At 38.6% G+C, this 27,887-nt stretch overlaps 2 protein-coding genes across 3 annotated transcripts in view; one reads left to right on the plus strand and one right to left on the minus strand.

Moving 5' to 3' along the window:
- Positions 1-410: 410 nt before the first annotated feature.
- LOC143034535 (uncharacterized) overlaps positions 411-27,887 on the minus strand; it is a 122,231-nt gene continuing 94,754 nt past the window's right edge. For both annotated transcript variants that reach the window (XM_076200726.1, XM_076200725.1), the window contains exon 2: positions 411-2,281. In XM_076200726.1, the coding sequence (XP_076056841.1) occupies positions 565-2,259 (1,695 nt within the window). In that variant the 5' untranslated portion in view covers positions 2,260-2,281 and the 3' untranslated portion in view covers positions 411-564. The remainder of the gene's footprint in view (positions 2,282-27,887) is intronic.
- Positions 11,822-27,887, plus strand: part of LOC143034536 (uncharacterized) — a 44,181-nt gene continuing 28,115 nt past the window's right edge. The window contains exon 1 of the mRNA XM_076200730.1: positions 11,822-11,916. The gene's annotated coding sequence lies outside the window, so the exon portion shown is untranslated. The remainder of the gene's footprint in view (positions 11,917-27,887) is intronic.

The raw sequence follows: 27,887 nt of genomic DNA on the forward strand, positions 1-27,887 counted from the left end.
CTTCTAGAAGATTCATGTGCGGGTGCCGCAGAGCATAGTTGCAGTCCTTGCCCGTGCAAATCAATTTGGTAACATCCTGGTCTTGTGGCGATTGTTGTTTATATTTATTATCTCCCCTTCATTCTCCTGCTTATGCTCAATCTTCACACTTACACACCTCCTCCTCCTCTTCTTCTCCTCATATTGTTTTTTTTAGCGTAATTTATTTGATGTATCCGTGACGACATTAGCTGCTGATGGCAACAATTGTTCTTCTTATTGCTTCGCGGTCAGAAGTGGTGTAATCACTTTTGAGTGTACGTAATGATGGACGAGGCTGATTTCTTCCTTCGTCCCGAGAAAGAAAAGGATTAAATGAAAGAACGAAAGAAGTGATGTTTTGAGTATTGATGGTCACCGAATGATTTATGAGGTCGATTAGAATCAGAACAAAAACGTGTCATAACTTCAAAGAAAAGAAATATATTGAGAACATGATGGGAATCGTAAGACATCGTCGAGGGTACGTGAGGGCGTCCTTTGCTCTAGGACGGTGAACTTCGGATCCTGTTATGACGGAGGTCGTCAGAACCCATCTTGGAGGAGGTCCTGGAAGGTTGCACGCGACACGTCTTCTTTCTTTTCCACCTTTATTGCCACTCCAGCGACGTCGGAGGGTTGAGGACTGCAACGGGGAACTTGAGAGAACGAGAAGGGGCCGCCCCCTCCCGACGAAGGCGATGGGGGTGATGTCCCGGGGGAATTCAGGCAGAGGTTGAGTTCGAACAGAAAGTCATCGGTGCCTCTGCTTCTTTTTATAATGCGACTCGAGTCATCCCCCTCGCACCCAGGTCGTTCCGTCTTGGTGTCTCGGACCCAGTCAGACTTGCTTGATAGCACTGTCGTGCTAAAGTCATCCTCAACTTTGCCGTGGGGAGAACCCCTATCTTTGCCCAGTGTCTGCGAGGGTACAGTTTTTACCCGTTGTTCATTTCCCGTGACGTGGTACCACTCCTGACCCTGGGAATACTTCTCTCTAACCACCACAGGAGTGTAGGTGTCGGTGCCAGTACCAATCTGAGGACCATACCTGCATACAGAATACCGCACAAGAGAAGGCTTCTCGGTGAAAGGAGTGTGATTCCGTGAGAGCGGGTGGACTGACATGGCCCCAACGCTCTCTGTAAATCTAACGGTAGAACCCCTCGCTTGTAGTCTTCTTTTGAGTGTTAGATTTTCAGTACAACGTCGCTCGTCGTCGAGGTTCTTATGTCTCTCGCTTGCCTCCTTGGGAAAGCGGTGAAGGTCTTCTCTTCTCCTCCCAACATCATGTGCACCGGGACCTACAGCACGAGGCGCAGCAGAGGCCTTATGTGCCTCCTCCTGGGTATGACTCAGCAGGTGGGATGTTGTTCCTACGGCTGTCGTGACTCTTTCGAGGGCATTTGAAGATGAAGCACCGAGTGCTTGGGGTGGGTGGCCACTGGGACGGGGGTCGTTAGACGGGATGGGGCTGTCTGTAGGATGCCGGACATCAGCTGCAGGGCCACCTGGACGCCGCCACCACTTGGCGTATCCGTGGTCTTCTAAATGGGTTGGAAAGGAAGAGTGTGGGATAAAAGAGGCGGCGGGGAAAGAAGTTAAAGGTGAATAAGAAGGAACTGGGAGGACAGAGGAGGACGCCCGCTTTGAGATATTCAAACTCTTGACGCCGTCGTTTTTGTCTTCGTCGTCGTCTTCATCCAGGCATATAACTTCAGTGGAGTCCCGAGTCTGGCGGGGGAACTGTTCTGCTCGGAGAGGTACCGGATAGTGCTCAGGAAAGCGGGTCAGACATCGAAGTGTAGAGCCTGCGCAGCACAGTCGACCTTCCTGTCGTGGTTCAGTGTCTGGGGGGCAAGGGAGGACCATTCTGGAGGAGTATGGATAGTGTTCCTTAGCAACCTGGGGCCAGCAGGACTCTATCCCCTCGACAGAAGGATCCTCATGGTTTCGAAGAGCCCCTGGCCAGTGTGGTTTATGGGGTCTTCCCTTGCCTCGCCCTTGTGCCGGAGGATTGCTTCGTCTTTCACTGACGGGTGTGGCATTCTTCAGTGCTAGTATATCTTCTTCTTGGCACTGATGGACGCTCAGGTAATAGAGGCCGTAGAATTTCTTGCCACACGTTCTACACAGGAACCCATGAATCTTCTTGATGTGCTTGCGCAAGGCTTTCTTACTTGCGCAGGGGGTTTTGCACTCGGGGCATTTGTGTAACTCTTCGTTCTTTTCCCCGTCCATGGCTCTCCCAAGGCGCAAAGCTCTGCAACAGATAGGGGTTATGTATTAGTTTTTTTTTTTTTTTTTAACCCGGGCATTTATGACCAAACCTTAACGTTAAAAGTTGAGTCCCGTAATGAATACAATTTGGTCGGTGCTTTGTTCCTTACATAGGTCAGTCAGACTCGGCTCTATGATGGATAACATTAGGTCACGTCTCGAAGGGAAACTTGTTATCTACTAGGTTTCGTGATAACGCAGAAGGACGGTTAGCGAGCTCCTCTCCAATCCTCTTCCTTGACATCCCAGCAAATGCCGGTAATCATGCACAGTCGAATCGAAGACAGGTAGGGGTAAATTGGACACAAACCCAGGACACTTTAATGTTAAGCCAGCGTTCTATTACTAAACCACGCCTGCCACATAGCAGAGGCTAGGTGTTTAATGTATTTTGTAAATTATAACATCAGATCGGTCTTAGACCTTCGTCCGTGATGGGCCTCTCGCCTTCAGGCAGATGATAGATTGCTTTGGATTGACTAGGATTTGCCTCTGACTATAGCCTGTGCGCTTCAAAGTATACGTTTAGGCTTTGGCACACGTCGTGATTTACCTCTAGAAGCCAATCTGCCAAATCAACCTTAGCACATGCCTCTCTCTCTCTTACTTACCATCTGTGTGCTATTTGATTTTTTTTATATATGCTGTGTATAGTAAAAGAAGCTGTATAGTACATACATATACCAAGGCTTTTTCCCCCTTACATGGGAGGTAGCCAAAAAGGAAAAGGCATAAATCATTCCCACCCATTCCATCCCTGAATACACTCCACACCCCTCCATCCTCCCTCTTCCCTCTTATCTCAGCACCTCCCGGATGACGGGTCATCCCTGCACCTTGTCCACTGCCCTGGGTCAGAGGCAGTGTCGCAAGACACAGCACATCCACAGCAAGGCCGCTTCATTAAATCGGCGACCCCCCCTCTCCGTCCCCCCATGCATAAAAGGAGAAGACGGGGAGAAATCCCTTCAGGCTGCGTCAAATTTTGCTCACACATACTACCTCATCCCCCATCCCCCCGCCCATTCCACCTCATGCATCACAACATCATCCATATACAACCATTCTCCATTCACCCCTGTCTTCTGTCCTCTCCCGTCCTTCCTCAACAGACATTCCCCTCTTCTCCAAAGCCCCATTTACCCCATCCATCCACCTCATCCTAGGACGTCCCCTCATGTTCACTCCCTCCACATCTGCCTTCCATACCTCTTTTACTAGTCTTTCTTCACTCATTCTTTCCATGTGTCCAAAACCATCTTAATACTCTTTCATCAACCCTATCTCCCAACTCCCTTTCCACCCCCGTTCTTCTCCTCACCTCCTCATTTCTCAATCTATCCAGCCTAGTAACCCCCATCATACTTCTCAGACACCTCATCTCAAACACATTCAAACTCCTTCTCTCTTCCTCTCTTATGTTCCATGTTTCTGCCCCATATAGTGCTGTTGGCACAATCACTCCTTCATACAGTCTCCTCGTAGTATCCATTCCCAAATGTCTATTCCTCATTACACTTTTTAATCCACCAAGGCATTTACTCGCTTCTCTCAATCTACATTCTACCTCCACCTTCACTCCACCTTTTCCTGCCACATTTGCACCCAAGTATCTAAAACTATCCACTTCCTCCAGTCGCTCTCCCTTAATGCTCACTTCCAGTCTGCTGCCACTTTCACCCCTTGTACATCTCATCACCTTACTTTTACCCACATCTATCTTCAGCTTTCTTCTATCACACACTCTCCCAAACTCTGTCACTAACTTCCTCAATCTCTCCTCCGATCCTGCCAAAACCGCAGTGTCGTCCGCAAACAACAGCTGGCTCACCTCCCACTTCTCTCCGTTTTCTTTAACCATCTCCAATCCCTGATCCACTACCCTTGCATTTACCTCTCGTACTACCCCATCCATGTATAAGTTGAACAGCCAGGGCGACATAACGCATCCTTGACGAAGTCCCACCTTTACCTCGAACCACTCTCTTCATTTCTAATCCTGACACAAGCTCTACTACTCTCATAAAAACTCTTGATAGCTCCTAGAAGCTTTCCTCCTATCCCATATATCTACATAACCTCTCACAGTGCCTTTCTGTCTACCCTATCGTAAGCCTTTTCCAGATCCATAAAAGCTCCCCCCAAAAAAAACATCCTTCCCCTTTCCTATAGCTTTCTCACGTATCTGTCTTACCACAAAAATCTGATCTACACAACCTCTACCCGTCCTAAATCCACACTGTTCCTCACCAATTACTCCCTCTCTTCCTCTCCCAATCCTCTCAATCAAGATCCTCCCATAAGCCTTCCCAACTACACTTAACAAGCTGATCCCTCTGCAACTACTACATTCACACTTGTCCCCTTTTCCCTTGTAAAGTGGAACTATACAGGCACTCCTCCAGTCCTCCGGCACTCTACCCTCTCTCCAGCAAACATTAAATAACCTCACCAATCAGTCCACCATCACTGTACCTCCTTTTTTTTTTTTTAGACATTCTGCATGGCATCCATCCAGACCAGGTGCCTTACCTGCTTTTATCATCTTAACAACTTCCTTTACTTCATCCTTCCTTATTTCTCCTCCATTTTCCTCGCTCATCACTCTCATTTTCTTATAATTTCCCACTGCAGCTATCTTTCCCTCCCTATCCTCCTTCACATTTAGCAACTCCCTAAAATATTCTGCCCATCTTCCCCTTACTGCCTTCTCTTCCATTATCATCTCTCCATCTGTACCTTTTACCTTTTCTTCTCTACTTGATTCGCCTCCTCTTCCTCTCTTAATTTCTTTCCAAAACATCTTTTTATTACTTTCAAAAATTTCTGTCATAGTCTTACCCCATTTCACATCTGCTCTCCTCTTTGCCTCTTTTACCTTTCGCTTTACTTCTCTTTTCTTTTCTTTGTACCTCTCATAAGACTCCCTCGTCCTATTTTGTAACCAATCTGTGAAAGCTCGCTTCTTCTCTTCTACAACCTTCTTTGTTTCCTCATCCCACCATTCACTACCCTTTCTTCTATTTCCTCCTGTCCTTCTTGTTCCACACACCATCTTTGCACACTTTGTGACTCCCTCCTTGAACCATTGCCATTCCTCCTCCACACCTAGCTCTACTCTATCCTTCACTCCCTCCCACTCCTCCTTCAACTTCTTCTTGTACTCCTTCTCCTTTTCATTTTCATTCAAAGAGTTCACTCTAAGCACCTCCCTAACTTTTGTCCCTTTCCTCTTTCTCCATCTATCCTCCACTCTCAACTTACCTCCCACCAAAAAATGATCTGATATTCCCCCACTCTCTCCCCTTAGCACATTTACATCCTTAACTCTTCCTATCATAATCCTATTTACTACTACATAATCCATTAACGCTCTATCTACCACCCTTCCCTCCACCACCCTCTCCCATATGTACTTATGCTTGACTTTCTTCCGGAACACTGTATTTGCTATCATCAACTCTCTTTCTAGACACATTTCCACCATCAACTCTCCACTACGATTCTTTCCTGGAACTCCACATTTCCCAACCACTCCATCAATTGGACCATAGTACACTAAGTCAGTAAGTATAATTTTTTGGGGGTTATATATAAAAAAGTGTCGCCCGGTAGCACAGAAACTGACCCACGTGGGTATACAACTCCGACGTCACTTCCACATTTCTTCCCAGAGAGATTTATGGGGGAGGGAGACTGAGGACAATTGTCGCCTACTATAGGGCCGCGGGTAACTTGTCATTGAAGTGGGAAACTCGTCTGCTCAACCCCCCGGGCGCCTGTTTTCCCTGGTGGCGATAAGTGCAGCTTCCACAGTTTTTCTCATCCTCTTTTCAAGTCCCTCATGTAGAATTTCCACGATATATATATATATATATATATATATATATATATATATATATACATATACACATATATATATGTATGTATGTATGTATATAAGACTTGTCTCCCGCTATCGGAAAATAAGATTAGAAATAAATATATCCGTATATTTCAACCACTTGATTTTTTTCTTGAATTTCATATGAGTTTGACAATCCTTGATATAATTTGTAAGCTCATTATAAAGCCTTGGAGTACTGTTTTCGAAAACTCTAAAACCCATATTTAGGTTACGTCGCGGTTCAAATAACCTTTGCTGCTCCATATTATGTCTCAACACCATTGCAGAATCTTGATATTCTTTCCAGCAATCCTTTGATATATCTTGGTTTCCTAGATCGTAATGCTTGGTAGACCTTGGCACGCGGCTTATACATTAGCTTTTACCGGCAACCAATCCAAACCAATGAAAACTGGTGTTATACGTTCACGCGAAGATGTATCCTTTTATCAATCTTGCAGGTCTGTTCATTACATGCTGAACCTCCTTAGTAAGTAGTTTGGCAAGCCATAGTACAGAGAGTTGCAGTAATCTAATTTACTTATAGTTATAAATGAACATTTTAGTAGTAGTTTCATCCAAATATTTTCTAATGAAGTCCTAGATGAAGCCTGTAATAAGTCTAGGGGAAGCTTACTACTCTAAATATAACAAAAGAAAAAATTAAAAGATGTATAGAAAAATTCTAAGTTAATAAAACACCAGGGCCCGACGGTTGGGATCCAAGAATCTTAAAGGAAATGAAAAACGAGATTGTTGATCCGTTAGAGATTATCAACAAAAAATCAATCATATCCGGAGATGTTCGAAGAGAATGGAAGTTAGCTAATGTTACCCCCATACTCAGAAAGGGTGACATAAAGAACCCAATGAACTACAGGCCTATAATTTTTACTTTAATCGTAGGAAAATTATGGAAACTATCATCAGGGATACTATTGAGCACCATTTAGAAAGTAATTGTTTAATAAATGATAGGCAGCATGGATTCACACGGAAACGTTCCTGCATGACTAATCTACTCGGATTCTACAACACTGTCATCTCAAATCATGACAAAAGAAACAATATAGATTCAACACATCTGGACTTTGCAAAGGTTTTTGATACCATCCTGCGCAAAAAAAGGCTAAATTAGCTTCACACGGAATAAGTGGTCGCCTATCAAGCTGTACTAGTAATTGGTTAAACGGTTAAACGATCATAAACAGAGTTGTTCTAAATGGCAACACTTCTAGATGAAAAAATGTTACGAGTGGAGTTCCTCAGGTGTTCCGTTCTTGGGCCACTTTTATTCATAGTATTTATAAATGATATAGACCATGGACTAAAATATATTGTCTCCAAATTTAGCGATGATACAAAACTGTGCGAATGGTAAATGATCACTTAAACCAATTAGATATTCAAATTTTTTTGGATAAACTACAAGAATTGTCTGAAAAGTGGCTACCTCCCTTGTAAGGAGGAAAAAGCCGTTGGTATATATATGTATGTATTCTATTCGTTTATCTACTTCTTTGTTTATCAATTTCTTCCGCATCCGACCTAGTTATGGACCTAAAGGTCTCCTGTCTGCATGATCTTCCTTTGTAGAATATATCCTTATGCATTTGACATTATTCGAACAACGAGGATAACATTGGCATCTTGCCAGCAACAATTATGCACGCCAATGGTTCTCGCCCGTGCCCGGAAGGCTTCATTCAAGGTCTAAGTAAACAGGTCTAACCGCTGGAGCAGTCCTGCGCAGCTTCTGACGTCGTTTGGATGCGTCCATTTTCTCTTTGTGATACACTGAAGAAAACTGTGAAACGCCAAGGAAGACAGGAACTATGATATATTATATATATATTATATATATTATATATATTATATATATATTATATAATATATTATATATATATATTATATATCATATATATTCATATATATAGACAGGAACTATAATATTTTATATATATTTATATATATATTTTATATAATATTTGTCAGAATATAACTAATTGAGTGGAGCGGTGCGAGCGAAGGCGACGTCATTTTCGAACGACGGACCAACTTCAACTGACAGCTATAGGACCCGCTAACCCCACTTTGAACAGCCAGGTGACGTTCACGGGCTCGCTGCGCCAACTCCCTCGAAATTCGGTCGGAAGTGGTTAGACCTTATATTCTTAGATCTTGGCTTCATTATTTGAAATACATCGATCTGCCACTTGAGCGGTGGTTTCAGCTGATTCATCGCCATCAAAAAGACCAACGTCACCGGTACTCAAGCTTACCAGGGCTGGGGGTGGTGGGGACCTCTGAGAACCGAATGAAATCGCCTGGCATTATGTAGAAGAAAATCTTTCCCATCGGATGATCAAGATTTGGTGGATTCAGAGATGAGCTTTTCATTTCCCTGACGTCTCGTCACAAAGAACTTTCTCCAATGATGATGTGGGGGTGTCATACTTGTGCCAGACAAGTTCTGCACGTTGAAGTCAGAACACTTTGGGGTTTAGAACTCATCGCCAGCAATATGGGTCTTATCTCTGGTCTCCATTCACAACACTCTCTAGGCCAGTGGTTCCCAAACTTTTTTCTGTCATTTCCCTCTGCACCCAGTTCAACCATCCAAATTTCCCCCTTCCTGTGAGTGTACTCCTGTACCACCCCCCGCCCTCCCTTCAGAGCTCATGTTTGAACGTTAACCGAACCTGGTAGATATGGCGCCGCCCATCTACAACAAGCATTCTCTCTCTCTCTCTCTCTCTCAGACATGAGAAAATCCATCTGAGATTTTTTTTTAGTTAGTAGGTAGTGTAATTATTTCCCCCTGGTAGCTTCAAATTTCCCCCCAGGGGGAAATTTACCCCAGTTTGGGAACCACTGCTCTAGGCTATCTCTCCTCGTCCATTCTCGCCATGCGTCCAATCCAGCAAGGTTGTCCTCTTCCTCGCCTCTGATTAATCAAAGAGGAGCTTGGAACAGACGGTAGTCTTATTATTACTCCTAACAGATAACTATAATTCATCCCCAAGAACATTAACTATTCAATCAGTAAATGTTACGCGGCAAGTAAATTAATATACGAGCACTAGCAATTTCAAAACTATTGTTAGACGACCAAACGCCAAGCTTTGATTTTTTGTAGTACAGTCAATAGACCAGTTTTGTTCTGTCGTGGGATGGCTCCCAGGTTCTTCCAAAGGTCCAAGTCTTATGTGTCTATGTCATGGGTTGCAGAATCTGCAGTCGTAATCCCCAGTGCCGACTAAGATAACCAACAACTACAGACAGTCGGTGTTTATTTAGGATTTCCAACAACGATTGGTAACTTTGAAAGACATCGTTATTCCTCACCTGGTTCTGACAACACTGCTGACGGTTTGTGATGCTCGGTGATACTTCGCAGGACAGCTTTTAAGAAATGCCAACCTGCGGCATCGGTCGACGATTCTAATTCGAAACTTTCAGTGACATCTGCTATGGACGTCTATCAATTCTAATTCTCATTATACACTGACAGCGTCTTGGAGGTAACAGCAATATTTGAGAATGCATAAATTTTGTAAACGAGTAGAAGACTGCGTTTCTCACATAGAAGTTCCGGTATTGAAAATTAACCAAAGTGCATTTTTGTTTCTCAATAAATGCTAACATAATTGAATCACAACTTCATGTCATAATCAACAACTCCGAACTACTATCTAGCTGCAGGAATCTCGTTTATGTTTATAGCAATTGCTGTCTTTTGACAACTAGTATGCATCAACTTTCAACAACTCGGTTAATGATCATAATAAAAAATACTATTTTCTTTCAACTCCCAGAGCAGTCGCTGACAAATAAAACATCCGACAACTGCTTTCGCGCTTCCCCGGTCATTCCAGGAGTCAGTGACGAGCCACTGGGCCTCATCAACAGCACTATCCAGCAACTCCAAATGACCCCAACTACACTCGGTGGTTATTTATGCCTCACTAAAGGTTGCAGAAAACCGTCGTGCGAGGTCACTTGTAGCTAGTTGCCGCAACCAACAAGACAACACAAAACGTCCGGCCTCGACACAATCGTCAACTGCTCGAACGGACGGGGGACGCTATTCAGTTTGGCTGGCGAGGGAGGGGTGGGGAAGAGTTGCTAGTAACTGCTATATACACCGCAGAACAATGATTTGGAAGTTGACACATCATTTGCAACACATTTAAACCACTGAGAACACTTAACACCAAGGCCGGAGAGCCGGCATTAAGAACTCCCAACCCGCCACAACCATAGTAACTCCTACTGCATCGATCATCAGTGCATCCAGCTCCCCATCAAATCACACTTGCCAACGATGCTTCACTGTGATGTTTAGCTCCACCCCTTGTCTTCATGATCATCGTATATAATTTTTTCTTCTGTCGCGACAAGCTAGCCTCGCTCCCATTGGCTGGATCAGCCTAGCCCCGCAGGGACGCGTCTCAAATCTTGATCGTGCTTGGCAAAACCAGTCGTGCGCGTTCTTCTCCAAGACGCCTTCCGTACCTGGTTTGAGAATCTAAGTGTGAAGAAAGTTCGTAGAAACGTAGACATAAGCAGCCAAAAGTCAAGCTGCATGATAGTAAGTGGCCAGCATCAAGGTAAAAAGTCCACCTACTGCGGAAGCGGATGGGAGTCTGAAGCTGCAATTAATAAAGAGAGAAAAAAAAAAATCCTTTCATATAGGAATATATTCACAGAGACGTCATCCTCCCAGCCTGTGAGTGTATAAAGTCAATACGTGAGCGCATTCGCCGGGGCTGGAGGAAGGGATAGGGGTGGGGGTCACACTTATCCCTTGAAACGTCAGAGGTTACCTCTAACGCGATTAAAATCATCCGGCGTTAGACAGAACAAAAGCTCTCATAATGACACCGAACATGTTCCTGTTATCCTCTATGATGAGTGTATATATACAATGTATGTCTGCATTAATTTATATGTTTACTCGGAAAAAAAAACTACTGTATAAAGTGGGTGCAGTTGTCAGAGGAAATAACATTAAACGAGAACAAAAATACTCTTCCTGGTACGGCGTTTCACTTATTGGAGCTTTGTCAAGTGCAGAGACGTAGCTAACAAGCTCTGTGCATATAGCAGCTCCCGGAGGGGATGGAGGGCGAGAAGGAGCCTACTGTACACCACCTGTTCATACACACAGTGCGATCGCACCTGCCCACTTCTTCCCGCAGGAAGAAGGCAAAAAAACCTTGAGAAAGGAAAGGATTTTATTTTGGGGAAAGAAGTGGATATCATAGATGAATGAAGGTGCAACATCAAATATTCTTTGCTTTGTTGATAAATCGTGTCAGGGCTCCCGATGACTGCTGCTTTTTGCTATTCATCATACTCCCAAGTTACTGAATATACTCCACGACTCTCTTCCTTTGTAGGAGTATGTGTGTCTTGCTATACTAAAAAAAATAGCCTACTAAATGAATCAGTGAGTAAATAATTTCCTCCAGAACCTGCAACACTGACACTTGGGTAAATATTTCTTATATTCAGAACTGACATAAGAGGAATTCTTATCAAATGCGACGCCTATTTTTAGTTACTGCTCGCGGCCTACCAACTGCAGGCATTGCCACGTCATTACCACCCATTGCTCCTTCTTCCGTGGGACGGACGAGGGGGCAGTGCAGTTGTGGTAAAATAAAAGTTTTCCAGTGGCGACTTCGGATTAAGAAACGAGGATATTTTTATTTTAACTATAAATGGTACTTTGACAGTTGCTTTTACATTATGTTGTATCTCAACATAACCACATCATATGTGTGTTACATAAACGCTGTGTATTTTAAGTGTGTGTGTGTGCATGTATATATATATATATATATATATATATATATATATATATATATATATATACAGACACACACACACACACACACTTTCAACGAACGGACGGCTTGAAGAACGTTCTGAAGAAAAGTGAAGATTGTAGATCCCAACGCAAAGAGAAGTGCCTTTTTGTATTTGCAGGGTGGGGGGAAATTGCTCGTGAGGTAGTGGGAAAGTAAGGAAAGAGGAGAGGGGGAGGGATTGCTGGGGAAATGGAAGGTAATGAGGAGGTGGAGGAAATGGCCCTGACGGGCCGCCGTAAGGTAGACAAACGACCCCAAGACGAGTTGGATGATGACGACATGTCTAATAGGAATGTGAAGATTAGAGGTATAGATAGGAGCAATATAGCAGAAAGTGATGAGAATATTTTCAAGGGATTTAAAGAGGGTGGGGGGGACACAACCCCCCCCCGACTGACAAGACTAGAAGAGAAGGTCGATAAGGTGATCGAGGACTTGGAGAGTAGGTTAGGTCATATGAACACCATTTTACAAAGGGTTGAAAGATTGGAAGAACTGGAAAAGGCGAATAAAAACTTAACTGATGAAATAGAAGACCTAAAAAGACAGTTAAGAGAGGTAAAGGTGGAGAATGAGGAATTGAAGAAGAATAGTAAAGAAAACAGAGAAACGATAGCTAAAGAAAGTAAAAATTGGAAGAAAACCCAAGAAGGAAATAAGGTTTCATTCACTGACATAGTCAAACAGCAATTGAAAGAACATACTGAAGACTCAGTTATTAAAGTGATGAGACAAAAGGAGAATATAGTAAGGGATTTAGCAGACAAGAAGAAATGTATAATTATATTAGGAATGGAAGAGAAACACAACACAGATAGAACCACAAGAATCAAAGAGGAAAATGAAAAAGTAAGCCAATTACTAGAATCAGTTCAGGAAGATGAACCAGGAATTATGAAACAAATCGAAGAGAAATTTAGACTCGGAAAGTATAGCACAGACAAAACCAGACCAATTAAGATTAAATTCAAGTCACAAACAACGGCAGAGAATATCTTACCCAAAACAGGGAAACTAGCAACAAGTGAACAATACAAAAAGATATGGATAAAAAGAGAAATGAATAAAGAGGAAAGAGAGGAAGAAAAGCAGAAAAGACTGGAAGCTAAGACAAAAAACGAGAACAGAACGGAGTCAGAGAAAGAGAGATTCTATTGGAGAGTAGTGAACATGAAACTAAGGAAGTTCGACATACAAAAGAAAAACATAAGGGAAGGAAACAGAGAACACAATGGAAGTGGCAGAAAACTAAGAGTGTCTTACACAAATATAGATGGATTAATAACAGGATTGAATGAGCTGAATGATTATTTGAAAGAAAAAGAACCGGACATAATGGGAATTGTAGAAACAAAATTAAAAGGCCCACTACCACCCAACAGTGTAGGACATGATGCATACAATTATTGGATTAGAAACAGATAGAAAAAGCAAGGGGGTGGAGTTATGTTCCTGACTAAGAAGGATATAAACGTGAAAGGTGTCATATATGGAAAGAATACAGTAGAGATGATTATGATAGAAGTGGAAGACAGAGATAAGAAGAGCAGAAAATTTGTGATCAATTATGTGCCTCCGAAAACAGCCTCATGGGAGGAGAGTGAATATAAAAGTATGTTAGAGGACACAAAGATAGCATTAACTAAAATAATGGAAGACGGAGGAAGAATAGTTATGATGGGCGACTTTAATTGCAAAGAAATCTGCTGGGAAGAAATGACAGTAAAGAGTGGTGATGACTCATGGGGAAATGCTCTACTTGAGATGATTACTGACCATTCAATGACACAATGGATACAAGAGAACACTAGGTATAGAAATGAAGAAGAACCATCGAGGCTAGACTTAATAATTACATCTGAACCTAGAATAGTGGACAAGATTGAATATAAAACACCAATAGGTAAAAGTGACCACATATTGATTGAACTGGAACTTAATGAAGAAAAATATATGAAAAGAAATGAACAATATAGAAGAGGAAGAATGATGTATGAAAAAACAAACTTTGATAAAATAAGAGAATTATTCCAACAAGAAAACTGGGAAGAAATATACAAAGAAGAAACATCAGTGGAAGAGAAATGGAATATTTTGACAAAAATTTACAAAAAAGGAGTGGAAAAGTATGTCCCAAGACAAAAACAAGAAAAAGAATATGTAAAATGCTGGTACAACAAAAGTTGTAGGGAGTTAAAAGACAAAAGAGACAAAGCCTGGACCAGATGGAAAAAAGACAGAAGACCTGATAAATGGAAAATATATACTGGTTATAGAAATGAATATGTACAAAAGTGCAGAGAGGAAAAAAAGAAAATATGAAAAAGATGTTATAGAAAAGTGTAAAGATCAACCAAAACTATTCTACAGATTTGTAAACAATAAACTGAAAAACAAACAAGACTTGGAGAAATTGAGACAAGGAGGAGTTGAATACACTGAGGAAATGGAAATGGCAGAAATTATGAACAAACATTTTAAATCAGTGTTTACAAGGGAAAATATACAACCTGAAGAGATTGAGTGGAAAGAAAAAGTCCCCCCTATGGAAGAAATAGAAGTAACAAAGAATGAAATATTGACACACTTGGGTAATTTTGATGTCAGAAAATCGCATGGACCAGATGAAATAGCAAACTGGATTCTGAAAGAATGCAGGAATGAACTGGCAGACAAAATACATAGCATAATAAGCAGTTCCTTAAAAGAAGGAAAAGTTCCAGAAGATTGGAAAAAAGCAAATATAGTACCTATATATAAAGGAGGAAATAAAGAAGAACCTACCAACTATAGACCAGTCTCTCTAACAAGTACAATAGCAAAAATTTGTGAAAGAATTATCAAAAGTAGATGGGTAAAATACTTGGAAAAAAACAACGTACTAAATCCAAGGCAATTTGGATTCAGACAAGGACGATCATGCGTCACCAATTTAATATGTTTCTATTCAAGGCTAATAGATATAATACAAGAAAGAGATGGATGGGCTGATTGTGCATTTCTAGACCTAAAAAAAGCTTTTGACAAAGTACCACATAAGAAGTTGCTTAAGAAATTAGAATATGAAGGAGGAATACAAGGTAAATTGCTAAATTGGATGGAAGACTTTTTGCAAGAAAGAAAAATGAGAGTAGTGATAAGAGATCAGCACTCAAAATGGAATGAAGTAATAAGCGGTGTCCCGCAGGGAACAGTTCTGGCCCCAATAATGTTTGCTATATATATTAATGATATGGATGAAGGAATTGAAAGCTATATGAGCTTCTTTGCAGATGATGCAAAACTACTGAAAAGAGTGAAAACTGAAGAAGATTGTGAATCACTACAGAGAGATCTAAATAAAGTACAAGAATGGAGTAGGAAGTGGGAGATGGAATTCAATACAAAAAAGTGTAGTATAATGGAATTTGGAAAAAGCAAAAACAGAATAACAGGATCATATAATTTGGGAGAAGAAGGAATAAAAAAAGTAGAAAATGAGAAGGACCTGGGAGTCATTGTTATGAATAATATGTCACCTGAGAAACATATAAATAAGATTTTTGGAGAAACTTATAATTTAATAAGAACAATCAAAGTGGCATTTACATACCTGGATGAAGAAATGGTGAGGAAAATCCTAATCACCCTGATAAGACCAAGATTGGAATATGCAGCAACGATATGGTCACCAAGTACAAAAAAATGTATAAAAAAACTTGAAAGAATACAAAGAGCAATCACAAAACTGGCACCAACACTCTCAAAACTATCATATGAAGAGAGACTACAAAAACTTAAACTACAGACACTAGAGCAAAGAAGAGAGAGAGGAGATTTGATAGCTATTTACAGAATCATGAAAGGCATAGAAATTACTGATAGAGAGAATCTGATAAAATGGGATGACAGAAATACAAGAGGACACGGAAAGAAAATAAAAAAAGACAGCTATAGAAGAGATTTGAAAAAGAACAGCTTTCCTCACAGAGTAATAGACAGTTGGAACAAGTTAGATGAGAAAGTGGTGTGTGCAAAATCAATACATGAATTTAAAAATAGTTTAGATAAAATGAGATATGAAGACGGGACCCCACGAGCATAGCTCCCCTTCCCGTAAAATACAACTAGGTAAATACAACTAGGTAAATACACACACACACATATATATATATATATATATATATATATATATATATATATATATATATATATATATGTGTGTGTGTGTATTTACCTAGTTGTATTTACCTAGTTGTATTTTACGGGAAGGGGAGCTATGCTCGTGGGGTCCCGTCTTCATATCTCATTTTATCTAAACTATTTTTAAATTCATGTATTGTTTTTGCACACACCACTTTCTCATCTAACTTGTTCCAACTGTCTATTACTCTGTGAGGAAAGCTGTTCTTTTTCAAATCTCTTCTATAGCTGTCTTTTTTTATTTTCTTTCCATGTCCTCTTGTATTTCTGTCATCCCATTTTATCAGATTCTCTCTATCAGTAATTTCTATGCCTTTCATGATTCTGTAAATAGCTATCAAATCTCCTCTCTCTCTTCTTTGCTCTAGTGTCTGTAGTTTAAGTTTTTGTAGTCTCTCTTCATATGATAGTTTTGAGAGTGTTGGTGCCAGTTTTGTGATTGCTCTTTGTATTCTTTCAAGTTTTTTTATACATTTTTTTTTGTACTTGGTGACCATATCATTGCTGCATATTCCAATCTTGGTCTTATCAGGGTGATTAGGATTTTCCTCACCATTTCTTCATCCAGGTATGTAAATGCCACTTTGATTGTTCTTATTAAATTATAAGTTTCTCCAAAAATCTTATTTATATGTTTCTCAGGTGACATATTATTCATAACAATGACTCCCAGGTCCTTCTCATTTTCTACTTTTTTTATTCCTTCTTCTCCCAAATTATATGATCCTGTTATTCTGTTTTTGCTTTTTCCAAATTCCATTATACTACACTTTTTTGTATTGAACTCCATCTCCCACTTCCTACTCCATTCTTGTACTTTATTTAGATCCCTCTGTAGTGATTCACAATCTTCTTCAGTTTTCACTCTTTTCAGTAGTTTTGCATCATCTGCAAAGAAGCTCATATAGCTTTCAATTCCTTCATCCATATCATTAATATATATAGCAAACATTATTGGGGCCAGAACTGTTCCCTGCGGGACACCGCTTATTACTTCATTCCATTTTGAGTGCTGATCTCTTATCACTACTCTCATTTTTCTTTCTTGCAAAAAGTCTTCCATCCAATTTAGCAATTTACCTTGTATTCCTCCTTCATATTCTAATTTCTTAAGCAACTTCTTATGTGGTACTTTATCAAAAGCTTTTTTTAGGTCTAGAAATGCACAATCAGCCCATCCATCTCTTTCTTGTATTATATCTATTAGCCTTGAATAGAAACATATTAAATTGGTGACGCATGACCGTCCTTGTCTGAATCCAAATTGCCTTGGATTTAGTACGTTGTTTTTTTCCAAGTATTTTACCCATCTACTTTTGATAATTCTTTCACAAATTTTTGCTATTGTACTTGTTAGAGAGACTGGTCTATAGTTGGTAGGTTCTTCTTTATTTCCTCCTTTATATATAGGTACTATATTTGCTTTTTTCCAATCTTCTGGAACTTTTCCTTCTTTTAAGGAACTGCTTATTATGCTATGTATTTTGTCTGCCAGTTCATTCCTGCATTCTTTCAGAATCCAGTTTGCTATTTCATCTGGCCCATGCGATTTTCTGACATCAAAATTACCCAAGTGTGTCAATATTTCATTCTTTGTTACTTCTATTTCTTCCATAGGGGGGACTTTTTCTTTCCACTCAATCTCTTCAGGTTGTATATTTTCCCTTGTAAACACTGATTTAAAATGTTTGTTCATAATTTCTGCCATTTCCATTTCCTCAGTGTATTCAACTCCTCCTTGTCTCAATTTCTCCAAGTCTTGTTTGTTTTTCAGTTTATTGTTTACAAATCTGTAGAATAGTTTTGGTTGATCTTTACACTTTTCTATAACATCTTTTTCATATTTTCTTTTTTTCTCTCTGCACTTTTGTACATATTCATTTCTATAACCAGTATATATTTTCCATTTTTCAGGTCTTCTGTCTTTTTTCCATCTGGTCCAGGCTTTGTCTCTTTTGTCTTTTAACTCCCTACAACTTTTGTTGTACCAGCATTTTACATATTCTTTTTCTTGTTTTTGTCTTGGGACATACTTTTCCACTCCTTTTTTGTAAATTTTTGTCAAAATATTCCATTTCTCTTCCACTGATGTTTCTTCTTTGTATATTTCTTCCCAGTTTTCTTGTTGGAAGAATTCTCTTATTTTATCAAAGTTTGTTTTTTCATACATCATTCTTCCTTTTCTATATTGTTCATTTCTTTTCATATATTTTTCTTCATTAAGTTCCAGTTCAATCAATATGTGGTCACTTTTACCTATTGGTGTTTTATATTCAATCTTGTCCACTATTCTAGGTTCAGATGTCATTATTAAGTCTAGCCTCGATGGTTCTTCTTCATTTCTATACCTAGTGTTCTCTTGTATCCATTGTGTCATTGAATGGTCAGTAATCATCTCAAGTAGAGCATTTCCCCATGAGTCATCACCACTCTTTACTGTCATTTCTTCCCAGCAGATTTCTTTGCAATTAAAGTCGCCCATCATAACTATTCTTCCTCCGTCTTCCATTATTTTAGTTAATGCTATCTTTGTGTCCTCTAGCATACTTTTATATTCACTCTCCTCCCATGAGGCTGTTTTGGGAGGCACATAATTGATCACAAATTTTCTGCTCTTCTTATCTCTGTCTTCCACTTCTATCATAATCATCTCTACTGTATTCTTTCCATATATGACACCTTTCACGTTTATATCCTTCTTAGTCAGGAACATAACTCCACCCCCTTGCTTTTTCTCTCTGTTTCTAATCCAATAATTGTATGCATCATGTCCTACACTGTTGGGTGGTAGTGGGCCTTTTAATTTTGTTTCTACAATTCCCATTATGTCCGGTTCTTTTTCTTTCAAATAATCATTCAGCTCATTCAATCCTGTTATTAATCCATCTATATTTGTGTAAGACACTCTTAGTTTTCTGCCACTTCCATTGTGTTCTCTGTTTCCCTTATGTTTTTCTTTTGTATGTCGAACTTCCTTAGTTTCATGTTCACTACTCTCCAATAGAATCTCTCTTTCTCTGACTCCGTTCTGTTCTCGTTTTTTGCCTTAGCTTCCAGTCTTTTCTGCTTTTCTTCCTCTCTTTCCTCTTTATTCATTTCTCTTTTTATCCATATCTTTTTGTATTGTTCACTTGTTGCTAGTTTCCCTGTTTTGGATAAGATATTCTCTGCCGTTGTTTGTGACTTGAATTTAATCTTAATTGGTCTGGTCTTGTCTGTGCTATACTTTCCGAGTCTAAATTTCTCTTCGATTTGTTTCATAATTCCTGGTTCATCTTCCTGAACTGATTCTAGTAATTGGCTTACTTTTTCATTTTCCTCTTTGATTCTTGTGGTTCTATCTGTGTTGTGTTTCTCTTCCATTCCTAATATAATTATACATTTCTTCTTGTCTGCTAAATCCCTTACTATATTCTCCTTTTGTCTCATCACTTTAATAACTGAGTCTTCAGTATGTTCTTTCAATTGCTGTTTGACTATGTCAGTGAATGAAACCTTATTTCCTTCTTGGGTTTTCTTCCAATTTTTACTTTCTTTAGCTATCGTTTCTCTGTTTTCTTTACTATTCTTCTTCAATTCCTCATTCTCCACCTTTACCTCTCTTAACTGTCTTTTTAGGTCTTCTATTTCATCAGTTAAGTTTTTATTCGCCTTTTCCAGTTCTTCCAATCTTTCAACCCTTTGTAAAATGGTGTTCATATGACCTAACCTACTCTCCAAGTCCTCGATCACCTTATCAACCTTCTTCTCTAGTCTTGTCAGTCGGGGGGGGTTTGTGTCCCCCCACTCTATTTAAATCCCTTGAAAATATTCTCATCACTTTCTACTGTATTGTTCCTATCTATACTTCTAATCTTTACATTCTTATTAGACATTCCGTCGTCCTCCAGCTCGTCTTGTGGTCGTTTGTTTACTTTACGGCGGTCTGTTTGGACCAAGTCCTCTACTTCCTCATTACCTTCCATTTTCCCAGCAATCCCTCCCCTTCTCCTCTTTCCTTACTTTCCCACTACCCCACGAGCAATTTCCCCCCACCCTGTAAATACAAAAAGGCACTTCTCTTTGCGTTGGGATCCACAATCTGCACTTTTCTTCAGAACGTTCTTCAAGCCGTCCGTTCGTTGAAAGTGTGTGTGTATTTACCTAGTTGTATTTTACGGGAAGGGGAGCTATGCTCGTGGGGTCCCGTCTTCATATCTCATTTTATCTAAACTATTTTTAAATTCATGTATTGTTTTTGCACACACCACTTTCTCATCTAACTTGTTCCAACTGTCTATTGCTCTGTGAGGAAAGCTGTTCTTTTTAAAATCTCTTCTATAGCTGTCTTTTTTTATTTTCTTTCCGTGTCCTCTTGTATTTCTGTCATCCCATTTTATCAGATTCTCTCTATCAGTAATTTCTATGCCTTTCATGATTCTGTAAATAGCTATCAAATCTCCTCTCTCTCTTCTTTGCTCTAGTGTCTGTAGTTTAAGTTTTTGTAGTCTCTCTTCATATGATAGTTTTGAGAGTGTTGGTGCCAGTTTTGTAATTGCTCTTTGTATCCTTTCAAGTTTTTTTATACATTTTTTTGTACTTGGTGACCATATCGTTGCTGCATATTCCAATCTTGGTCTTATCAGGGTGATTAGGATTTTCCTCACCATTTCTTCATCCAGGTATGTAAATGCCACTTTGATTGTTCTTATTAAATTATAAGTTTCTCCAAAAATCTTATTTATATGTTTCTCAGGTGACATATTATTCATAACAATGACTCCCAGGTCCTTCTCATTTTCTACTTTTTTTATTCCTTCTTCTCCCAAATTATATGATCCTGCTATTCTGTTTTTGCTTTTTCCAAATTCCATTATACTACACTTTTTTGTATTGAACTCCATCTCCCACTTCCTACTCCATTCTTGTACTTTATTTAGATCCCTCTGTAGTGATTCACAATCTTCTTCAGTTTTCACTCTTTTCAGTAGTTTTGCATCATCTGCAAAGAAGCTCATATAGCTTTCAATTCCTTCATCCATATCATTAATATATATAGCAAACATTATTGGGGCCAGAACTGTTCCCTGCGGGACACCGCTTATTACTTCATTCCATTTTGAGTGCTGATCTCTTATCACTACTCTCATTTTTCTTTCTTGCAAAAAGTCTTCCATCCAATTTAGCAATTTACCTTGTATTCCTCCTTCATATTCTAATTTCTTAAGCAACTTCTTATGTGGTACTTTGTCAAAAGCTTTTTTTAGGTCTAGAAATGCACAATCAGCCCATCCATCTCTTTCTTGTATTATATCTATTAGCCTTGAATAGAAACATATTAAATTGGTGACGCATGACCGTCCTTGTCTGAATCCAAATTGCCTTGGATTTAGTACGTTGTTTTTTTCCAAGTATTTTACCCATCTACTTTTGATAATTCTTTCACAAATTTTTGCTATTGTACTTGTTAGAGAGACTGGTCTATAATTGGTAGGTTCTTCTTTATTTCCTCCTTTATATATAGGTACTATATTTGCTTTTTTCCAATCTTCTGGAACTTTTCCTTCTTTTAAGGAACTGCTTATTATGCTATGTATTTTGTCTGCCAGTTCATTCCTGCATTCTTTCAGAATCCAGTTTGCTATTTCATCTGGCCCATGCGATTTTCTGACATCAAAATTACCCAAGTGTGTCAATATTTCATTCTTTGTTACTTCTATTTCTTCCATAGGGGGGACTTTTTCTTTCCACTCAATCTCTTCAGGTTGTATATTTTCCCTTGTAAACACTGATTTAAAATGTTTGTTCATAATTTCTGCCATTTCCATTTCCTCAGTGTATTCAACTCCTCCTTGTCTCAATTTCTCCAAGTCTTGTTTGTTTTTCAGTTTATTGTTTACAAATCTGTAGAATAGTTTTGGTTGATCTTTACACTTTTCTATAACATCTTTTTCATATTTTCTTTTTTTCTCTCTGCACTTTTGTACATATTCATTTCTATAACCAGTATATATTTTCCATTTTTCAGGTCTTCTGTCTTTTTTCCATCTGGTCCAGGCTTTGTCTCTTTTGTCTTTTAACTCCCTACAACTTTTGTTGTACCAGCATTTTACATATTCTTTTTCTTGTTTTTGTCTTGGGACATACTTTTCCACTCCTTTTTTGTAAATTTTTGTCAAAATATTCCATTTCTCTTCCACTGATGTTTCTTCTTTGTATATTTCTTCCCAGTTTTCTTGTTGGAAGAATTCTCTTATTTTATCAAAGTTTGTTTTTTCATACATCATTCTTCCTTTTCTATATTGTTCATTTCTTTTCATATATTTTTCTTCATTAAGTTCCAGTTCAATCAATATGTGGTCACTTTTACCTATTGGTGTTTTATATTCAATCTTGTCCACTATTCTAGGTTCAGATGTAATTATTAAGTCTAGCCTCGATGGTTCTTCTTCATTTCTATACCTAGTGTTCTCTTGTATCCATTGTGTCATTGAATGGTCAGTAATCATCTCAAGTAGAGCATTTCCCCATGAGTCATCACCACTCTTTACTGTCATTTCTTCCCAGCAGATTTCTTTGCAATTAAAGTCGCCCATCATAACTATTCTTCCTCCGTCTTCCATTATTTTAGTTAATGCTATCTTTGTGTCCTCTAACATACTTTTATATTCACTCTCCTCCCATGAGGCTGTTTTCGGAGGCACATAATTGATCACAAATTTTCTGCTCTTCTTATCTCTGTCTTCCACTTCTATCATAATCATCTCTACTGTATTCTTTCCATATATGACACCTTTCACGTTTATATCCTTCTTAGTCAGGAACATAACTCCACCCCCTTGCTTTTTCTCTCTGTTTCTAATCCAATAATTGTATGCATCATGTCCTACACTGTTGGGTGGTAGTGGGCCTTTTAATTTTGTTTCTACAATTCCCATTATGTCCGGTTCTTTTTCTTTCAAATAATCATTCAGCTCATTCAATCCTGTTATTAATCCATCTATATTTGTGTAAGACACTCTTAGTTTTCTGCCACTTCCATTGTGTTCTCTGTTTCCCTTATGTTTTTCTTTTGTATGTCGAACTTCCTTAGTTTCATGTTCACTACTCTCCAATAGAATCTCTCTTTCTCTGACTCCGTTCTGTTCTCGTTTTTTGTCTTAGCTTCCAGTCTTTTCTGCTTTTCTTCCTCTCTTTCCTCTTTATTCATTTCTCTTTTTATCCATATCTTTTTGTGTTGTTCACTTGTTGCTAGTTTCCCTGTTTTGGATAAGATATTCTCTGCCGTTGTTTGTGACTTGAATTTAATCTTAATTGGTCTGGTCTTGTCTGTGCTATACTTTCCGAGTCTAAATTTCTCTTCGATTTGTTTCATAATTCCTGGTTCATCTGATTTAAAATGTTTGTTCATAATTTCTGCCATTTCCATTTCCTCAGTGTATTCAACTCCTCCTTGTCTTAATTTCTCCAAGTCTTGTTTGTTTTTCAGTTTATTGTTTACAAATCTGTAGAATAGTTTTGGTTGATCTTTACACTTTTCTATAACATCTTTTTCATATTTTCTTTTTTTCTCTCTGCACTTTTGTACATATTCATTTCTATAACCAGTATATATTTTCCATTTTTCAGGTCTTCTGTCTTTTTTCCATCTGGTCCAGGCTTTGTCTCTTTTGTCTTTTAACTCCCTACAACTTTTGTTGTACCAGCATTTTACATATTCTTTTTCTTGTTTTTGTCTTGGGACATACTTTTCCACTCCTTTTTTGTAAATTTTTGTCAAGATATTCCATTTCTCTTCCACTGATGTTTCTTCTTTGTATATTTCTTCCCAGTTTTCTTGTTGGAAGAATTCTCTTATTTTATCAAAGTTTGTTTTTTCATACATCATTCTTCCTTTTTTATATTGTTCATTTCTTTTCATATATTTTTCTTCATTAAGTTCCAGTTCAATCAATATGTGGTCACTTTTACCTATTGGTGTTTTATATTCAATCTTGTCCACTATTCTAGGTTCAGATGTAATTATTAAGTCTAGCCTCGATGGTTCTTCTTCATTTCTATACCTAGTGTTCTCTTGTATCCATTGTGTCATTGAATGGTCAGTAATCATCTCAAGTAGAGCATTTCCCCATGAGTCATCACCACTCTTTACTGTCATTTCTTCCCAGCAGATTTCTTTGCAATTAAAGTCGCCCATCATAACTATTCTTCCTCCGTCTTCCATTATTTTAGTTAATGCTATCTTTGTGTCCTCTAACATACTTTTATATTCACTCTCCTCCCATGAGGCTGTTTTCGGAGGCACATAATTGATCACAAATTTTCTGCTCTTCTTATCTCTGTCTTCCACTTCTATCATAATCATCTCTACTGTATTCTTTCCATATATGACACCTTTCACGTTTATATCCTTCTTAGTCAGGAACATAACTCCACCCCCTTGCTTTTTCTCTCTGTTTCTAATCCAATAATTGTATGCATCATGTCCTACACTGTTGGGTGGTAGTGGGCCTTTTAATTTTGTTTCTACAATTCCCATTATGTCCGGTTCTTTTTCTTTCAAATAATCATTCAGCTCATTCAATCCTGTTATTAATCCATCTATATTTGTGTAAGACACTCTTAGTTTTCTGCCACTTCCATTGTGTTCTCTGTTTCCCTTATGTTTTTCTTTTGTATGTCGAACTTCCTTAGTTTCATGTTCACTACTCTCCAATAGAATCTCTCTTTCTCTGACTCCGTTCTGTTCTCGTTTTTTGTCTTAGCTTCCAGTCTTTTCTGCTTTTCTTCCTCTCTTTCCTCTTTATTCATTTCTCTTTTTATCCATATCTTTTTGTGTTGTTCACTTGTTGCTAGTTTCCCTGTTTTGGATAAGATATTCTCTGCCGTTGTTTGTGACTTGAATTTAATCTTAATTGGTCTGGTCTTGTCTGTGCTATACTTTCCGAGTCTAAATTTCTCTTCGATTTGTTTCATAATTCCTGGTTCATCTTCCTGAACTGATTCTAGTAATTGGCTTACTTTTTCATTTTCCTCTTTGATTCTTGTGGTTCTATCTGTGTTGTGTTTCTCTTCCATTCCTAATATAATTATACATTTCTTCTTGTCTGCTAAATCCCTTACTATATTCTCCTTTTGTCTCATCACTTTAATAACTGAGTCTTCAGTATGTTCTTTCAATTGCTGTTTGACTATGTCAGTGAATGAAATCTTATTTCCTTCTTGGGTTTGCTTCCAATTTTTACTTTCTTTAGCTATTGTTTCTCTGTTTTCTTTACTATTCTTCTTCAATTCCTCATTCTCCCCCTTTACCTCTCTTAACTGTCTTTTTAGTTCTTCTATTTCATCAGTTAAGTTTTTATTCGCCTTTTCCAGTTCTTCCAGTCTTTCAACCCTTTTTAAAATGGTGTTCATATGACCTAACCTACTCTCCAAGTCCTCGATCACCTTATCAACCTTCTTCTCTAGTCTTGTCAGTCGGGGGGGGTTTGTGTCCCCCCACTCTCTTTAAATCCCTTGAAAATATTCTCATCACTTTCTGCTATATTGCTCCTATCTATACCTCTAATCTTCACATTCCTATTAGACATGTTATCATCCAACTCGTCTTGGGGTCTTTTGTCTACCCGGCGGCCCGTCAGGGCCATTTCCTCCACCTCCTCATTACCTTCCATTTCCCCAGCAATCCCTCCCCCTCTCCTCTTTCCTTACTTTCCCACTACCTCACGAGCAATTTCTCCCCCCCCCTGCAAATACAAAAAGGCACTTCTCTTTGCGTTGGTATCCACAATCTGCACTTTTCTTCAGAGCGTTCTTCAAGCCGTCCGTTCGTTGAAAGTGTGTGTGTGTGTGTATTTACCTAGTTGTACCTAGTTGTATTTTACGGGAAGGGGAGCTATGCTCGTGGGGTCCCGTCTTCATATCTCATTTTATCTAAACTATTTTTAAATTCGTGTATTGTTTTTGCACACACCACTTTCTCATCTAACTTGTTCCAACTGTCTATTGCTCTGTGAGGAAAGCTGTTCTTTTTCAAATCTCTTCTATAGCTGTCTTTTTTTATTTTCTTTCCATGTCCTCTTGTATTTCTGTCATCCCATTTTATCAGATTCTCTCTATCAGTAATTTCTATGCCTTTCATGATTCTGTAAATAGCTATCAAATCTCCTCTCTCTCTTCTTTGCTCTAGTGTCTGTAGTTTAAGTTTTTGTAGTCTCTCTTCATATGATATTTTTGAGAGTGTTGGTGCCAATTTTGTAATTGCTCTTTGTATTCTTTCAAGTTTTTTTATACATTTTTTTGTACTTGGTGACCATATCGTTGCTGCATATTCCAATCTTGGTCTTATCAGGGTGATTAGGATTTTCCTCACCATTTCTTCATCCAGGTATGTAAATGCCACTTTGATTGTTCTTATTAAATTATAGGTTTCTCCAAAAATCTTATTTATATGTTTCTCAGGTGACATATTATTCATAACAATGACTCCCAGGTCCTTCTCATTTTCTACTTTTTTTATTCCTTCTTCTCCCAAATTATATGATCCTGTTATTCTGTTTTTGCTTTTTCCAAATTCCATTATACTACACTTTTTTGTATTGAACTCCATCTCCCACTTCCTACTCCATTCCTGTACTTTATTTAGATCTCTCTGTAGTGATTCACAATCTTCTTCAGTTTTCATTCTTTTCAGTAGTTTTGCATCATCTGCAAAGAAGCTCATATAGCTTTCAATTCCTTCATCCATATCATTAATATATATAGCAAACATTATTGGGGCCAGAACTGTTCCCTGCGGGACACCGCTTATTACTTCATTCCATTTTGAGTGCTGATCTCTTATCACTACTCTCATTTTTCTGTCTTGCAAAAAGTCTTCCATCCAATTTAGCAATTTACCTTGTATTCCTCCTTCGTATTCTAATTTCTTAAGCAGCTTCTTATGTGGTACTTTGTCAAAAGCTTTTTTTAGGTCTAGAAATGCACAATCAGCCCATCCATCTCTTTCTTGTATTATATCTATTAGCCTTGAATAGAAACATATTAAATTGGTGACGCATGATCGTCCTTGTCTGAATCCAAATTGCCTTGGATTTAGTACGTTGTTTTTTTCCAAGTATTTTACCCATCTACTTTTGATAATTCTTTCACATATTTTTGCTATTGTACTTGTTAGAGAGACTGGTCTATAGTTGGTAGGTTCTTCTTTATTTCCTCCTTTATATATAGGTACTATATTTGCTTTTTTCCAATCTTCTGGAACTTTTCCTTCTTTTAAGGAACTGCTTATTATGCTATGTATTTTGTCTGCCAGTTCATTCCTGCATTCTTTCAGAATCCAGTTTGCTATTTCATCTGGCCCATGCGATTTTCTGACATCAAAATTACCCAAGTGTGTCAATATTTCATTCTTTGTTACTTCTATTTCTTCCATAGGGGGGACTTTTTCCTTCCACTCAATCTCTTCAGGTTGTATATTTTCCCTTGTAAACACTGATTTAAAATGTTTGTTCATAATTTCTGCCATTTCCATTTCCTCAGTGTATTCAACTCCTCCTTGTCTTAATTTCTCCAAGTCTTGTTTGTTTTTCAGTTTATTGTTTACAAATCTGTAGAATAGTTTTGGTTGATCTTTACACTTTTCTATAACATCTTTTTCATAT

This window comes from Oratosquilla oratoria, chromosome 17, assembly GCF_046742065.1.
Source record: "Oratosquilla oratoria isolate Oo_2021 chromosome 17, ASM4674206v1, whole genome shotgun sequence".
NCBI classification, from domain to species: Eukaryota; Metazoa; Arthropoda; class Malacostraca; order Stomatopoda; family Squillidae; genus Oratosquilla; species Oratosquilla oratoria.